The sequence below is a fragment of the Lagenorhynchus albirostris genome, chromosome 16 (assembly GCF_949774975.1).
Source record: "Lagenorhynchus albirostris chromosome 16, mLagAlb1.1, whole genome shotgun sequence".
Classification (NCBI taxonomy): Eukaryota; Metazoa; Chordata; class Mammalia; order Artiodactyla; family Delphinidae; genus Lagenorhynchus; species Lagenorhynchus albirostris.
Window position 1 is genome coordinate 52,968,328 of NC_083110.1, and position 17,075 is coordinate 52,985,402.

Here is a 17,075-nt window from a genome sequence, read left to right on the forward strand (position 1 = left end):
CCTTCTGAGTTATCAAGTGTCAGGAGTCTCCGTTTCAGTTGGGACCAAAGCGACCTCACCGTGACGTTTTAGGTTGGTGTGTTGACATTTGTTCCCAGAAATTAAGATGAGCTGGATAAGATGCCTCTGACCTCTAGTCCCCAAGTATAAAGAGCCTGTGGATTCCGAGGGGGAGGATAAATAAGAACTTGTGAAGAGGGTGAGCAATTGCACAGGAAATGAGTCTAGGAAAAGATTTTTAAAAATACTCTTCTTTCATTTTCTCTCAAGGAGCACGTCCCTGAAAGCAGAGGTTAGTCTCCCAGTCTCTGTGTTCAGCCTTCAGGTCTGGGACAGAAGGGAGTGTGTGTGCGTGCGTGTGTGCGCGTGTGCGTGCGTGTGTGTGTGTGCGCGTGTGTGTGTGCGTGCGTGCGCGTGTGTGTGTGTGTGTGTGTGTTTGGTACAGGGTGGGGGAGAGGAGAAGGAGAGAATGCTGTTGAGGAAGCTCCTGCACTTCTCTGTGCTGTAAAAGGGTTGGGGTATGGGCGCCACTCAGTACTGTGGGCCTCAGTCTGGGGGTTGCCAAACCCTACAGGAGACATCTAGGAACCACTGAGTGTTCATGGTTTGGGTAGGGATGACATGGTAAAAACTAACTTTGTAATGGAATGAAGCTAGCAACATTTGGAGGGGGTCAGAAGCTCATCTCAGTGACTGAGGAGAGAGCCTAGAGGCAAGATTATGGCTAGTGGACTCTGTAAGACAGAAGGTATGAAGTGATAAAGTAAAGAAAGCCTGGCTCAGGTGGTGGCAACTAAAATAGAACAGCAAATTCAGGAAAAAGCAAAGCAGAATTGGGACAGAACATGGGCACTCTGAGACATGGAGCCTGGAGGCTGATGTGTAAAGAGGAATAAGGATGCCCAAAGAGTAAGGGTGTTGGATGCACTGAGCTTGAGGTAGTGGGAAGGGCAATGTGTTCAGAAGGGAAGAAAGGTCAAGGTTGGACACCAGAGAGTTATCAGCTTAGACCAGAGAAGTGAAGCCAGAAGAATGGATAAACTGGGAAGAAGTGAAAAATACTACTCTACCGAGCACCTACTGTGTGCCAGGCACTGCATTAAGCATTTCCCATTCACAATTTCAGAATTCTCCTGTCTCAGGGCACGGGCTATCATCTCCATTTACCGATGAGAAAATGTGATGCTTGGAGAGGTGAAGTACAGACCCAAAGTGATACAGTTGATAATGGGGAGCACTGGGATGCCTGGCCCATAACCCAAGCTCTTAACTGCACGACGTTCTGAAGGAAGAGCAGAGGGCTGAGGCTGAACGGTGCAGGCGTCCTCAGTCAGGGGAAGGGAGAAGGAGGGCAAGCCAGCCAAGTGCCCAGAGAGGTAGGATGAAAAAAAGGACTTGTCTGATAGAGGCACAGGGGCATGGGGGCGAGGGTCCCCTCACATAGGTGCCCCCAGACGGTGGATGAGCCTGAGGAGGAGGCCTCTGTTACCATTTATTAGGACATTTGGAAATACAAGGGATTATTTCTTAATATTTGCTCTGAGTTGTTTGTTTTATTTAGAACAGATTAAAAATGAAACCCCCAAATGTAATCATTTCACAATAAAAAAAACAGAAACAAAACCGCCAAATCTTGTGTACACTCTACCTGAAGCTGTCCCTGGAGGTGAGGCTGGCTTTGAGAAGTTATTTGGCTTGGTTGATCTATTCACCATGGGAGCTGAAACACAAAATCACACCTATATTATAATTATACACACACACACACACACACACACACACACACACACACACACATATACATATATAGTAGATAGTCTACTGAGGGAGATTCACACTTATGGAAAAATGCATTGTGGAAATGATGGGTCAGACCAGAGAATCTGCAAAGAATGGGGGACACAATTAGTAAGCCCACAAGCCATTAAAAGAAGCCTTCTCAGAAGAAAAAAACATTTTTAGAATGAATATATTAATAATTAAAGTGAATACTGGCTTGGAATTTCATTTGCCAAACTGGGTGTCTAGGAGATGAAAGAGTTTGTTTTTTTACCAGCAGGCGTGCATTGAACTAACAATGGAGGGGCCAGATTAATAGCCCCACCTTCCCTGCCACACGTAACACACATAGCACATATCATTCCTCTTGGATTTTGTAGGTTTATGGGGGGTGGAGGTGGGGGCATTTAATTTGTATTTATTGTTTCATGGTGATGGGTGAATTCAGAAATTCTGGTGGGTCTAGAAGCTGTCGGTGATATTTAGGGCGTGGGAGAGAGCTGCGACGTGATGGCAGTGTAAAAACCGAGTATTGCTACCTTGGAGTCAAGTTTATTAGATGAGTAATGTTACTTGAAGAGGCAGCGTTTATACAGGATTATATTTTCCATAGCGACTATATCCAGAGTAATCATACACTGTTCCACACCTCATCTGAGGCTACGTGGCACAGGCTTTTGGAGATAATTTGTTTGTGACTGCGTTTGTTATTTCGTGAAGGATTTACAAATGAAATGTTTCTCATGGGCCTGAGATAGCACTCAATTTTAAAGCATTAGAACATAGAGCATATTTTACTCTTTCATTTTTTCAGTCCTCTGCAGAAACTGTTCCTGGGGCAATATTTGTAAGGTCAACATGGTGGCTCATGACTTTGTGAGTATTAGGTTTTATAAGAAATCCATTCTAAGTGAGTAGCTAAAGAGAAGAACTTAGGTGCTTTTATACCTTGAGAAGAGAGTATTAAATCATGGAAGAGGATGGAGAAAGAAGGGTAAAGGCTATAAAACACAGAGATGGGTTGCTCACTATGCTCTCTGTTCCACTAGCCAAAGAAGGCAAATGCTACGGCCACAGAGGAGAGAGGCCTGGGCACTATCATTTCTGAGCCCCTTAGAGCTCGCTACCAAATGGTCTCGTATGCCTCTATCAACTGCAGAAGTTTTCAGGTGCTTAAAACTACAAACTCTTGCCTTTTTCAGATGGGGGTGAACTGTCTTCTGTGGGATGAATATAGTTTTCATCTTCATCTTCCACAGGGACCACATAATCAGCCTAAAAGAAATACAGAAATGCTGTATATTCAGAGTTTACTGCATAAGAAGCAGTGATATTTAGAAAAATCTTCTGAGATATAATCCATATACCATTAAATTCCCCTGTGTAAAGTGGTTTGGTGATTTGTAGTTTATTAACAGAGTGTGCAACCCTCACTGCAATCTAGCTTTAGAACATTTCCATCACCCCCAAGAGGACCCCTGCACCCATTAGTCACTCCCATCCATACCCTCCCCCGACCTAGTCAACCACCAACCTTCTTTCTATCTTTAAGATTTGCCCATTCTGGACATTTTATATAAATGGAATCATACAATATTTCAATACACAGTCTTTCATGACTTCTTTCACTTAGCATAGTAATTTCAAGGTTTAACCACATTTTAGTACTTCATTCCCTTTTATGGACAAATTATGTTCCATTGTATGACTATACCACATTTTACTTATCCATTCATCAGTTGATGGACATTTGGGTTGTTTCTACTTTTTTGGCTATTATGAATAACGTTGCTGTGGACATTCATGTACAAGTTTTGTGTAGATGGACATTTTTCTTGAGAATATACCTAGTGGTGGAATTGCTGGGTCATATTGTAGCTCTATATTTCATAGTTTGAGGAACTGTTAAATTGTTTTCCAAAGTGGCTGCACAATTTTTCCATTCCCACTGGCAATGTATGAAGGTTCCAATTTCTCCACATATTCACTAATACTTGTTATTGCCTGTCTTTTTGATTGTAAGCATCCTTGTAGGTGTGAAGTGGTATCTAATTGTGATTTTGATTTGCATTTCCCTTAATGATGTCAAGCATCTTTTCGTCTGCTTATTGGCCATTTGTATATCTTCTTCAGAGAAAAGTCTGTTCAACCCCTTTGCCAACTTTTAATTGGGTTGTTTGTCTTTTTTATTCTTGGATTATGAGTTATTTAAATGTTCTAGATTTAAATCTCTTATCAGTTATATAATTTGCAAAAAAATTCTCGCATTCTACACGTTGTCTTTTTACTTTCTTTATGGTATCATTTGCAGCACAAACGTTTTACATTTTAAAGTCACTTTTATCTACTTTTTTCTTTTGTTGTTTGTGCTTTTGGTATTGTATCTAAGAAACCATTGTCTATGCCAAGGTCATAAAAGTTTATACCTGGGCTTCCCTGGTGGCGCAGTGGTTAAGAATCTGCCTGCCAACGCAGAGGACACGGGTTGGAGCCTCTGGTCCGGGAAGATCCCACATGCCGCGGAGCAACTAAGCCCATGCGCCACAACTGCTGAGCCTGCGCTCTAGAGCCTGTGAGCTGCAGCTGCTGAGCCTGTGTGCCACAACTACTGAAGCCTGCGTGCCTAGAACCCACGCTCCACAACAAGAGAAGCCACCACAATGAGAAGCCCGTGCACCGCAACGAAGAGTAGCCCCCGCTTTCCGCAACTAGAGAAAGGCCGCGCGCAGCAACGAAGACCCAATGTAGCCAAAAATAAATAAATAAAATAAATTTTTAAAATTAAAAAAAAACGATTTATACCTATGTTTTCTTCCAAGAGTTTTATAGTTTTAGCTCTTACACTTAGACCTATGATCCAGTTTTATTTAACTTTTTATATATGGTGTGATATTGGAGTACAATTTCATTCTTTTGCATGTGTATATACAGTTATCTTAGCACTGTTTGTTTAAAAAACTAATTTTTCCCGTTGAATTTTCTTGGCACCTTTGTCAATAATCGATTGACCATAAATATAGGGAGGGAGGGATTTTATAAGAGGTAAATAAAGTAACCAGATCTCAGAAGTGGTTTTTACAACCTGCCTTAGTTGGTTGCCAACATGGGGACTGGGAGAAACAAAAACCAAACATGTATTGAGCGCTTATTGCCAGGTGCTCTTCTGAGTACTTTACGTGTGTAATCTCACTTACTCCTTGTAATAACCCAGAAAGGCAGGTGCCACTAGTACTTTGCTGTAATACTATACTAAAGCTGTTACCTGCCAAAATAAGCAGATGGTCAAGAATCATCATAATCTGTGTCCTAACAAGTTCATCTTCACGGTGCTGCGGTGTTTTGATATAAACCCCTTTATCCCATGTTCACATCACAAAAAACTGGCTGTAGTTACATGAATAATTGGTCTTTTGAAGCCAGGCAGATTATTCTACTGCCACAACCTACATGCTATTAGAATCCTTCCTCAGCTTTTACAATGGCATGATTAAAATATAGATGATTATTTAAACAATCATCTTAGATCAACTCCAGTGTTTAGATGTTCAGTATTAAGACACCTGCTGTAGGTATTTACATGTTTGCCTTCCCCCAAACTTTAAATGTGAAAAATAGGAGCACCACGGATTCATCTTATTTTCACTTTCCCATTGCCCTTCACCCCATTCCATGTCAGGAGCCGTTAAGATGAGCTATTAAATGCCCACATGAGTTTCTTGCTTAATACAACTCATGTGAACATTTAATAGCTTTACATACATTATTTTACTGAATTCTTTCAATGATACCTACTATTAAGTTAGGTGTACTTATCCTCATTTTACAGGTGAGGAATTTGAGAGCAGTTGAGTAATCTATCCAAGGTCACATAAAATCACAAAACTGATGCCCTGCAAGGACATGTACTGGGTCTGCTTTGGGCACCAATGAAGCCCTGGCACATTTGTGTTGAATGAAGAGCTGGTCTCTTCTCAGTGGATACTGGAGAGGTGGCACAGGATAGCTCTTTAGCACCTGGGATCTAGTATGTAATCATCTGATTTCAGATGCTGGCTCTATCATTTACCTCTGTGACCTTGGACAAGTTCTTCAACCCCTTTGCACCTCATCTGTACCATTTCCTCATCTGTCATGGGGGTGATAATAGCACACACTTCCTAGGGTTGCTGTGAGGATGTAATGAGATAATACATACGGAGTGCTCAGAACACGACCGACACACAGCACTGGTCAAGTGTTAGCCGCTCTTGTTGTTATAGTGCAGATGCTATAGCACAGATGTTATAGCACAGATGCTCCTTCCTCCCACTGCCAACTCTCTGGTCAGCCTGAACCCCCATATTATGCCTGTAACCTGCATGGTAGGGCTAAACGTCTTCATTTATGCTTCTGTTTGACTTCTTTTCCTGTCTAATGGCTCAGCCAGCTCTTAATGTTGGCTTCTTTTTTCTTTTTTAAACCTCTTTCTCATCTTGACTGTCCATCTGCCCATTCCAGAATGTGCCTCCTCCAGACTTCTCCTTTTCCCACTGGTTCAGGCTTGCCTGAGCCACCTCCACAGGCTGCTATTGGCAAAGCTCGGCCTCTCCCCACTGGGGTCCACCTCCAGTTAGTCACAGAAATGGAGAGCTTCACAAAACCCGCAGTCTTCATTTGTATTCTGTGTCTGAATTGATATCTTCATATGGATTTGCCGAATGCCGAAAGAATTCACCGTGAGACCCTAACAGATGGTCTCCTACCATGTCCCACGCTCAGATTCTCCCGGCCACCCTGTTCTCACCCTGAAAGGGCAGCATCCCCTCTCAGACTGACAGACAGACTGAGGATTGACAAACCATACTCATTCTCAGTCTGCTGACTTCCTGACTTAAACTGTCTCTAGAGAGGGGGTCATAAACTCAAATACTTATAGGAGCAGGCGTGGAACAATAATGGGACATGTACAGAGTCAGGGTGTGTGCAAGTCTTGTATGAGTGATGGGGATGATGACAAATGGAAACAGGGGCCAGGGATTCACAGCTGAGCTGGAGTATTGCCATGAGGCTCAGCTGCTTTGAGGCCATGGCTGGCCAAGTGTTGACAGGCCCTCAGTCTTCAGGAGAAACTAGAAAAGTGGATTTTATAAAGAATCTAGAATATGGTAGAAAGGAATCCAATATATATATATGATACATGGAATCCTTCTTTGTGTGAGGCACTGTATTTAGTGATTATATATACATATATATATTCCTTTATTAAATCTTTAAAATAACCTGAAGAGAGGAAAAGCTGAGACTCAGAGAGTTTATCTGACTTGCCTAAGTCACACAACTAGTAAGGGTCAAAGCAGGAATTTGAGCTTGGGTGCTGCCTCTATTTTATTTAAAAGTCTCTTTTCCATCTCTTCTTGGGCTACAAATTATTCTAAGGTGGAAATGAAGGTCATTTCACAACATGCTCATAAGCTGTAGGTTTTACCATCTACAGGCATTTAAAAACAAGTTACTTCTGGGGCTTCCCTGGTGGCGCAGTGGTTAAGAATCCGCCTGCCAATGCAGGGGACATGGGTTCGAGCCCTGGTCCAGAAGATCCCACATGCCGCGGAGCAGCTAAAGCCGTGTGCCACAACTACTGAGCCTCTGCTCTAGAGCCCATGAGCCACAACTACTGAGCCCGTGTGCCACAACTACTGCAGCCCGCGTGCCTAGAGCCCGTGCTCTGCATCAAGAGAAGCCACCTCAATAAGAAGCCGTGCACTGCAACGAAGAGTAGCCCCACTCTCCGCAACTAGAGAAAGCCCGCGCGCAGTAACAAAGACCCAACGCAGCCAAAAATAAATAAATATATACATAAATAAATTTATAAAAACAAATTACTTCTTCGAGAAGCTGCAGTAAGATTATGTCGTGATGGTTAAGAGTTGCCTTTAATGTTATTTTCTTTCTCAGACTGTTACACTTGTAGGGTTGTTCTAATGGCTAAGTTTGAGGGCTTGTCTTTGACTTTATTTAAAATACAAGTACATCTGGGAGCCATAACATATTAGGCTTTATCAGTCATTCCTCCAATAGCCTGAATGGGTTTACCTGTTCATTTTTAAATTGGACCAATTCCATATGGAATAAGACGTGAAAATCTAGGTGCTGGCAGAAGGGAGATTGATGACATAAACCAAGAGTTGGGTCCTGGACAATCGGCAAAGATGGTCCCTGGATACCCGGAACTGGGGAGAGGGAGTGAGAAGCAAGAGCTGCCGAGGGAAGTGAGGGGTCAGCTCCTCCACGGGTTGTGCAGGGTCTTCCTACAGACTAGGGGTCTCCAGTGTATGTCCCACTGCACCCCTCTGCATTTTAGAGGAGGGGGTGGAGGATCAGAGAGAAAAGAAGGTGGGGGAAAGAAAATGAGGCAGGACAGGGAGAGAAGCAATGGGGGAATAAAGAAGGAAATATATTATGGAGGAAAGAGAGGTTTGCAGGAAACTGAGGGACTCTTTCTCGAAGGAATAATTAGAGGGGCACAGCTCCAGTATGGATATATATGCCTGTAGTAAATGAAAGTGCTTAAAATAAGACCATATATGCCATTTTTAAAGAAAACATCCTTTCAGCATAACAGTGGAGAGTTAGAGGGGGCAGGGTGGCTAGTGCCAGAGAGCAGGGCCTGGAGGAAGGAAGACACGCCTGAGGCCACACTGTCCTGCCCCTCCCCCTATCCGGCCCACATCCTGCCTTCCACTGGGTCTGGGCAGTCTTCTGGACAGAGTTACTTTACCTCATCCTCAAGGAGCTCTTTGGGTCTGGGTGGGACTTGAGGTTTGTGCAGAGAAGTCGGGGCTGGCAGAGTGGCGGCCTGCCTCGCCTTTGCCGAAGGCCAGTTGGGTTTACTGGGAAGGGTCTTGCTGAAGGGCGGAGACTGCCTCTGGCTTGACCGATTGTCTTTGAGAGGAAAAACAACAAGAACAACAAAGCATAAGATGAACGCGTTCTGGATCATTCCCTGGGCGGAAGCCACCTAGATCTAGAAAGTATAAAACCCCCAGCATCTATGTAGCCAACACATTATTAACTGGGGCATTCCCTTAAAGAGTAGAATGACATGTTAGGCAAAGATTTCAACTGCCCATTGACTTACATTATAAAAACCAGGAGAATGTCCTTATCAAAAACATCCTCCTAGGGACTGATGGAGACCCACAGACCCAGGAAAGCAGACAGCCCAAACACTCTGCTAAACAGAGTGGATGGTGACCTTGTGTGTGTGTGGGGGGGGGGGGGGTCTCGGGCGGGCGGTACTCCTCAGTGGTTCACTTTGCTCCATGAAGCCTTAAGGGCAGTGATTCTCAATCCTGCCTACACATAGGAACCACCTGGGAGCTTTAAAAAATGCCAAGGCCCCACTCCAGACATGCAGTTTGAACTTCTGGGGAGGGACCTGGTATTATAAGTTTTAAAATTCCCCAGGTTATTCTAAGGTGTATTCAGGGTTGCAACTACTTATGCGGGTGAACCTATACGTTCCTCCCCTTGATGATGTCCTCGAATCATGGGGAAGTCGTGAGTACCCCCTGGTCCAGGACCGTCCTCACCAGGTGTCAGGGAAGGAGTCCAGGCTCCTGCTCTCCACCCACCAGCGGCACTCCTTTGGGCTGCTTCTTCATTATGTAACCTCTCTGGGACTCACATTCCTCATTTTTAAAATGAGGATCGGAGCTATCCACCTCAGAGAGTTATTGTAGGGATTAGGGAGAAAGCAGCAAGGCAGAGCCGCTGCCTAATATACACAACTAACCTTACCTGCATCATGTGGTGGAGGGCTTAGGCAACAGGGAGTCTACCCGGTTGATCTGCCAGCACACATTCTGACTGATACACTGTAGGAAAATCTTCGCATAGGAGTAAGCTGGTGGGTTCCCCTTCCCGGAACCAGCCCAGGCGCTTACCCTGGCTTCCTGCTCCTTCCTCCTGCTACGGCCGGCCCCTAGCTTGGTACAGCTGCCCCTGCCCCTGCCTGGCCCACTCTGCTCTCCTCCCGGCGCCTGCTCCAGCCCTCGGCCTGCGCTTCTGCCTCGCTGAGGGTATGTGGTTAACTTTACACTTGGTGCTTCCTCGGAAGCCTCCTTCTGGTGGCGTAGCTGCGTTCAGGCGCCAAGGCATCTACTTCACTATGCCTATGACTGTCAGGTTTTGTAGTTTTATTGGCAGCTCTTGGAGTTTACTGAGGTTTCTTAATATAAGATTTAAGCCCATCAGAAGGAGCAAAGCATAGAAGACAGGCTTCGAAGAGTATGACCTGGAATGAGCCGCGTAATCGTCCTGAATAGCGGTTTCTTGGTCTGTAAACAGGCCTGATGCAGCCCCTTCCTTCCCAGGGTTGTTGCGGTGATTGAACGAGGTCACAAATTTGGTTGCGGTGTGTGGAGCAGAGTGCTGAAGAGCACGGGCTTTGGAGGCGGAAAGGCCCGACTTGCATCCCAGCTCTGCCACTTATAAACCTTGGCCCAGTGAGTTCACTCCTCTGAGCCTCACTTTCTTCCTTTGTGATTATCAAGTAGGTGAAGTAGGCCATGACTGTAAAGCGCTAAGTTGTAAACTGTAAAAAGTCGGGGAGTCTGCCTGTCCTGCTTGCTGCTTAGCATAGCTCCAGCACATAGTAGGTCCTCAACAGATGTGGCACGAAGCAGGGGCAGTACCGGGTACCCCGTAAGGAGGAAGTTATCCTCAGGGATAAGGGACACTAAACCCTTTACACGTAGGGATGCTCTGTATGACTCCTAGCCTCACGGTGATCACATGGACACACCCCCCACCTCACCTTGCTGAACTTAGTCACCTGTTAGAGTGGAACACAGACTTCTTCTTGGGGGGCGGGCATTAAAAGCTACACTCAGGCCTGGAGGCCACACCTAAGACTCGTCCTTTTAAACAATAAGGCTAATTCCAGGCTTAGAGGGCTTCACTCCTATCCCCTCCCCTTGCCCCTCCCCCCAATTAAAACTCCACTGTCCAGACTCAGTGTATCTGTACAGCCTGCCAGCGTGGGGCTGCGGTGGGAGGGGTGGAGGAAGGAGGGGCCTTAGCAGACACTGGGATCCCTGAAGGTCATCCTGGTTCCATACAGCCATCTCAAGAGAAATTCCAGAACCTTGTACGCAGGAAGCCAGAAGAGAAGAAGGGACTAATCTTGGGTTGATTTCTCTGGGGACTATTAGGAATTGAGGTAGGGTGGGGAACCACGTCAGGATGTGCTTGTTTTATCTTTTACCTATTTTCAACATTCCCAGTTTAGGGAGGATACCCCCTCCCTTCCCCAAAGGGCAAACTTACCAGCGGGGCCTCCAGTGCCTGTGAGTGACCAGATGACCCACTTGGAGGTGGTGAGAGTGGGAGGTGCCCACCATGCTGCGACCTTGGCCTGCCCCACTCCCTGCTGCCCTGAAGGCCGAGCGCCCAAGGTCTGGGTGGGGACTCACCTACGTACTCGCCCCTGGTGAAGGGCAGGGCCCGGTGAACTATCCGAGTCTCCTGCTCGGCGGGTGGTGGCTCGTAGCTGTCGTCCCCAGCCTCCTCGGCCGGCAGCACATACATTTCCGAGTCGGAGTGCTCATCTGGGTTTTCATAATCACTGTCCTGCAAGTACAGATACCATGCTCAGCGCCCCACGCGTGCTTAGGAGGGACGGAGGGACAAGAAAGCAAAGCTGGGAGGGGTCGGCTAACCAGGGCTAGGCAGCTGTTAGCAGCAGCCCTGGGGTTGAAGCTGGGCCTTTTGCCTCCAAAACGTATCACCGGGACTACTATCCTGGGGGAACGCGTGGACTACTAACCCCAAGGGTGGCTGAATTCTGTATGTCTGCAAAGAACAGCCAGAGATAAAATATATTTTAAGAAGACAGAAAAAGGACCCAATAAAATAGAATAAATAGGTTTTATTAAGAAAAAGGACCCAATAAAATAGAACAAATAGGTTTTATTAATCATGAAGGTTGATGGTTGAGGAAAATGTAAGTTTAATAAGAGAGGGTAAGGAGAAGCTCAGGAATACGGACACTTTTGAGGAGATAAGGTTTGTTTGTTTTAAACAGAGCTGGACAGTTGCAGGGACAAGGACTTCAAACTGACTCAGAGTCCATTCTCTTTCTTTTTGTTTGTTTTTTTCATATAAATTTTATTTAAGTCCATATTGAAAATACGTTGAGCCAGTCTAAAGTTCCAACAGTTCACAAGGAAGGAAGTCTTCCCAGCCACTCAGTCCCTCTCCCTAGAGGCAAACAGAGGGACTAGCTTCTTGTGCGTTTTGTTCAGAGATAGTTTATGTGTGTAGCACACATACATATACTCATATGGAGGAAATATTTGATTCAGGACTTAAGAGGTCCTCTGACCTCTGTGCCCACCGCCCCCTCACACTGCCTGACATGATGCTCAATCCATACATGATTTTCCGATGAATCTATGATGTACCTGCCTTTTGGCCCGTCTCCTTTCCCTGGCAATTGTGTAACATTGAGGCAGGTATAGCGTTTCCTTCATTGCTGTATCCTCAGGGCCCGTGACAGGGCCAGCACATGAGAGACACTCAGGATGTTTGGAACAAATGAAGGAATCAGTGAGCGAGCGCTGTTCTTTCCTCCTCAGTCCGTAGGGAGATGCGGGAGAGGAGAGGAAGAGGGTGAAGAGTGGGATAAGGAAAGAGAAAGGAGGCTGAAAATAGAGCTTTTCCCGAGGTGGCTGGAGGAGTCGGGGGAGACAGAATAAAAGGAGGAAGGAGCCCAAAGGAGGGTGCTTGTCCTTACCCTAGCATGGGGGAGCCAGGAAGGGACAGGGAGACAGGGGAGGTAAGAAAATTCCTGTAGGGGGGATTTTCCCAAACCCCTAGGTCAGAAATAGCAAATGGGAATATGAAATTAGGCTGAATAAAGTAATGATAATAGTAATGACTATTATTATCACTAACATTTCTATGCACTGTATACCTCATTGACCCCTCATCACAATCATATGAGAGTTTTTTAAGAAGTCCCATTTTGCACTTGAGGAAACTGAGGCCCAGAGGAGTTGAGTAATTTAAGCCTGTGGTCTGTGCTCTGGAGAAGCCAAAGACTGTTCCCAGGCTGGAGGCCTGGGAGGTGGAGTGGGGGTAAAAGGGTGGGCCAGGGGGAGGCTTAACAGAGCAAGACCCTGGCTTCCCAAGCCAGGGACTCTCTTCATCCAGGCCAAGGACCCAATTAGTGCTGCTGCAGCATCCCAGGGAGACGTCAGCATGGGCACTGAGAAGCAGTTGCTTTAATAGACATTCAGAAAGTGAAAGAACCAGTGGGCAGCCAGACACATGTGCCTGAGTGGGGGACGGTTTGGGCACCCCACTTTGTTTCAGTTTTCGTGGAGCAGGGACTGGCTTCCTAGACTTAATTACCTGGAGGCTGAGGATCAGTGTGCATCCCGGGGAGGAGTCTGGAGTCCTTGCAGCCCCTCCGGCACAGCAGTCTGACTGAGAGGACCAGGTTGGCAGAGGTGGCAGAGAAGGTAGAAAAAGAGAGATCCCACGTCAGCTGTTCCTGGCAGCCGTCCTCTGACACTGGGCTGCCTACCAGACTGTGCCCCCATGAGGACCAGACTGAGACTATATATCCAGGGCCCAGCATGGGACCTGCTGCAGGGTAGGTGCACACCCAGCATACTTGGAATGAATGAATGTGCTGAGCTGCTGCCTGGGCTCTGAAGGGACTGAGGAGGCGGGAATGGATGCTCAGGAAGTGCTGAACTGGCCCTTCATTTGGGAAGTCTTTTCTGTGGGAGATGCACCACAAGCCCCTCCTACTTCAAGCACAGTAGAATGTGTTGAATGCCTTTTCATCAAGAGAATTAAAAGGGAATCTATTCAAACTTCTGAGAGTTTAAAAAAATCCCCTCCCCCCAAATTATTCTAAATTATGACAAACAAACTTCTTTTGTTAATTAATTAATATTAATCCATTCATTCATTCAATACTTGAGGAAGTACAATACTTTGGACAGTCTAATGGGAACTTTGAAGAAGGGAATGTGTAATCAGACAAAAATCTTCTCAAATTGTCCATTCCTTCATGCATGTAATCAATATTTATTGAGCACCTACTATGTGCCAGCCATCATGCTTGACTCAGAGCACAGTCCCTGGCCTCATAGTGCTTGTATGCTAGCATGGGAGACCAACAACAAACAAATAGTGAATAATAAATAAGTAATTAATCAAACAGATAAAATAGATATGCCTGGTCATAGATGCACTGAGGGAATGATCAGGTTCCTGAGACAGAGAGCAAAGGGAAGAGGGATTCTGCCTTGGAGAGGGGTGGTGGAAAGGCCTTCCTGGTGAGAAGCAGACACTTAAGCCAAGCCTGAAGTACAAGAAGGAGCCGGCCAAGTGAAGAAGGATGGGGATACCCTGGTTTCTCCTTTCTTCCGCTCTTCCTTCACCTGCCCAAGGACCATGAGTCTGAAATTGCTGAGTTGGGCAGGACCTCGACCTGCTGTAGGGACTGAGGGCAGGCCTGTGTGCCTGGGCTGGGATGAGCAACCCCTGCTGAGGGGGGTGCAGGGAAGGCTAGACATGGCTGCAGGGGTCAGATTCCATCAGGTCTGGAGGCTTTAGCAACAAGCCTGGATTTCATTCTATGTACCAAGGGAATCCAATAAGGTAAAAATTGTGAGTGAATGTTCAATCAGTCCTTACTATAGCTGGTACCTTCATTTTGGTTGTTTAACTCTGGGGACACAAGTCATTCCCTCCTCTTCAGGCTGATTTTATTTTGTGTTTGCTACGTCCCCACCTTGTCTTCTTCCAGCCAGCGAGCTCAGTTTTCTCGGTTGCCTGGGGGAGGTTGGTCCAGCGTCTTAACTTCGCTTCCGATGTGGCCCTGTGTGTGTGTGCCTCCAGCAGGGGGCGCAGCTGCAGTGCTTCTGAGGGATCAGTGCTGCTGGGCCCTGGGAGGCTCTCCATGCCTAGGTGACCCACAGTGAGGCCACCTCACTCCTTCTTTACAAAAATATTTTCTCTGCAGTTGAAACGGGAGGAACTTCCATCTCCTGATACTCTGAATAAACCCCAGGTGATGTACACAGTGCAGAGCTGGGCTCAGGCTCAATTCTGGGCACTGGACAGGAGTCCTGGGTTCTCATCCTACTGGGTCACTAACTGAGAGATGGCCGGCAAGTCATTTTCAGGCTCTTGGCCTCAGTTTCCTTATGGGGTATGTGGTTGTGTGAAGGCCCTCTTGGATCCCTTCCAGATATAAAGCTCACAGACTGGAGCAGCCTAACATTCTGCATGAATCTGATATGTGAGGAATAATCATTGTACAGAAAAGTTTTTAGGATGTCTTGTCTCTATAAGATTCAGGCCCAAAGAGAAGTGGCCCCTGGGGCCCTGTGGGTTGCAGAGCCACCTTGAAGAGGTTCACAATTAATTCTGACACACCACTCCAATGTCATCATGGTCAGGGAGAGCCCTCGCCATCTGTGGCCCCCAGAGTCCGTTCATATCTTCTTGGTCACAGCAAGCCCCTTGAGTTTTAAAAGTCTGCTTCTGAGATCTGAGAGCCTGGGTTTGAATTTTGGAATTGCAAGTTACTTAAACTCTCCATGTCTTGGTTTCTTCACCTGTAAAATGGGCAGGGCTGATGTCCAAACTGTTTAAGAACAAATCCAGCCCAGGTACTGACCATGACCTTAAGGAGTGTCCTTGAGACTCCCCGATGTGCCAAGCATTCACTCTCTAGTTTGTTTAGGGCTCCTGGCAGGGACCAAGCAGTGAGGGGGCACTGTGGAATTCAGGGCAGAGGCATTTGCCAAATGAGGTGGAAATATTCAAGCATTTTAACATCTGTTTTGGCTGTGCTGATGAGTACTCTGAATACCCGCAGAAAATGGGGATAAGAATGCCTACTCATAGGACTGTCATGAGGATTACATGAGGGAATAAGTAGGAAGCTCCTAGCCTGGCACATGATGGTGCTTGCTCAAGTCAGCCATTGTGAGGTTATTGCTGCCCTGCCTATAGGTGGCCCTTCCAGCCCAGCCATCTCCCCGCCGTGATGGGCAGCTGACCACCAGCGTGTCATTCGGAAACAAGTCTTTATAAAGGCCTCCCAGGGGCCCTGGTGGAAATGATACCCTTCTAGTCCCAGGAACAAATACTTACAAAGTCATCTGACCACTGCTCCTCTTCGTCAGCTGGCCTCTCTGAAATGGCATGTGGGAAGCAGAATGCACAAACATAAGTCTCAGCTGACCAGCTCCACCCTGTCCACAAGACCCCGAACCTGCCTTCTCTGCTTTTGAGCCACCAGCTCCTATCTACGAGGCCTTGAATGGTTATTACAGTCATCTCATGTACATTCCTTTCAAATCCTTTTTTTGTTTGTTTTTTTAAAGTCAGTTCTCAGAGGGAAGTTTATAGCTATACAAGCCTACCTCAAGAAACAAGAAAAATCTCAAATAAACAATCTAAACTTACACCTAAAGGAGCTAGAGAAAGAAGAACAAACAAAACCCAACGTTAGCAGAAGGAAAGAAATCATAAAGATCAGAGCAGAAATAAATGAAATAGAAACAAAGAAAACAATAGCAAAGATCAATAAAACTAAAAGCTGGTTCTTTGAGGAGATAAACAAAATTGATAAACCATTAACCAGACTCATCAAGAAAAAAAGGGAGAAGACTAAAATCAATAAAATTAGAAATGAAAAAGGAGAAGTTACAACAGACACCGCAGAAATACAAAGCATCCTAAGAGACTACTACAAGCAACTCTATGCCAATCAAATGGACAACCTGGAAGAAATGGACAAATTCTTAGAAAGGTATAACCTCCCAAGACTGAACCAGGAAGAAATAGAAAATATGAACAGATCAATCACAAGTAATGAAATTGAAACTGTGATTAAAAGTCTTCCCACAGGGCTTCCCTGGTGGTGCAGTGGTTGAGAGTCCACCTGCCGAGGCAGGGGACACGGGTTTGTGCCCCAGTCCGGGAGGATCCCACATGCCACAGAGCGGCTGGGCCCGTGAGCCATGGCCACTGAGCCTGCGCATCCGGAGCCTGTGTCCGCAACGGGAGAGGCCACAGCAGTGAGAGGCCTGCGTACCGCAAAAAAAAAAAAAGTCTTCCCACAAACAAAAGTACAGGACCAGATGGCTTCACAGGTGAATTCTATCAAACGTTTAGAAAAGAGCTAACACCCATCCTTCTCAAACTCTTCCAAAAAATTGCGGAGGAAGGAACACACCCAAACTCATTCTATGAAGCTACCATCACCCTGATACCAAAACCAG

The 17,075-nt window shown here is 46.1% G+C and overlaps 2 protein-coding genes across 2 annotated transcripts in view; one reads left to right on the forward strand and one right to left on the reverse strand.

The window, feature by feature from the left end:
- Positions 1-4,525, forward strand: part of ZNF518A (zinc finger protein 518A) — a 64,989-nt gene extending 60,464 nt beyond the window's left edge. The window contains exon 10 of the transcript XR_009536002.1: positions 4,189-4,525. The gene's annotated coding sequence lies outside the window, so the exon portion shown is untranslated. The remainder of the gene's footprint in view (positions 1-4,188) is intronic.
- BLNK (B cell linker) overlaps positions 1-17,075 on the reverse strand; it is a 75,534-nt gene that overhangs the window by 21,541 nt on the left and 36,918 nt on the right. The window contains exons 4-8 of the mRNA XM_060125961.1: positions 15,943-15,983; positions 11,235-11,391; positions 8,537-8,700; positions 2,973-3,054; positions 1,649-1,720 (exon numbers count right to left, since the gene is read on the reverse strand). Of these exons, the coding sequence (XP_059981944.1) occupies positions 1,649-1,720; positions 2,973-3,054; positions 8,537-8,700; positions 11,235-11,391; positions 15,943-15,983 (516 nt within the window). The remainder of the gene's footprint in view (positions 1-1,648; positions 1,721-2,972; positions 3,055-8,536; positions 8,701-11,234; positions 11,392-15,942; positions 15,984-17,075) is intronic.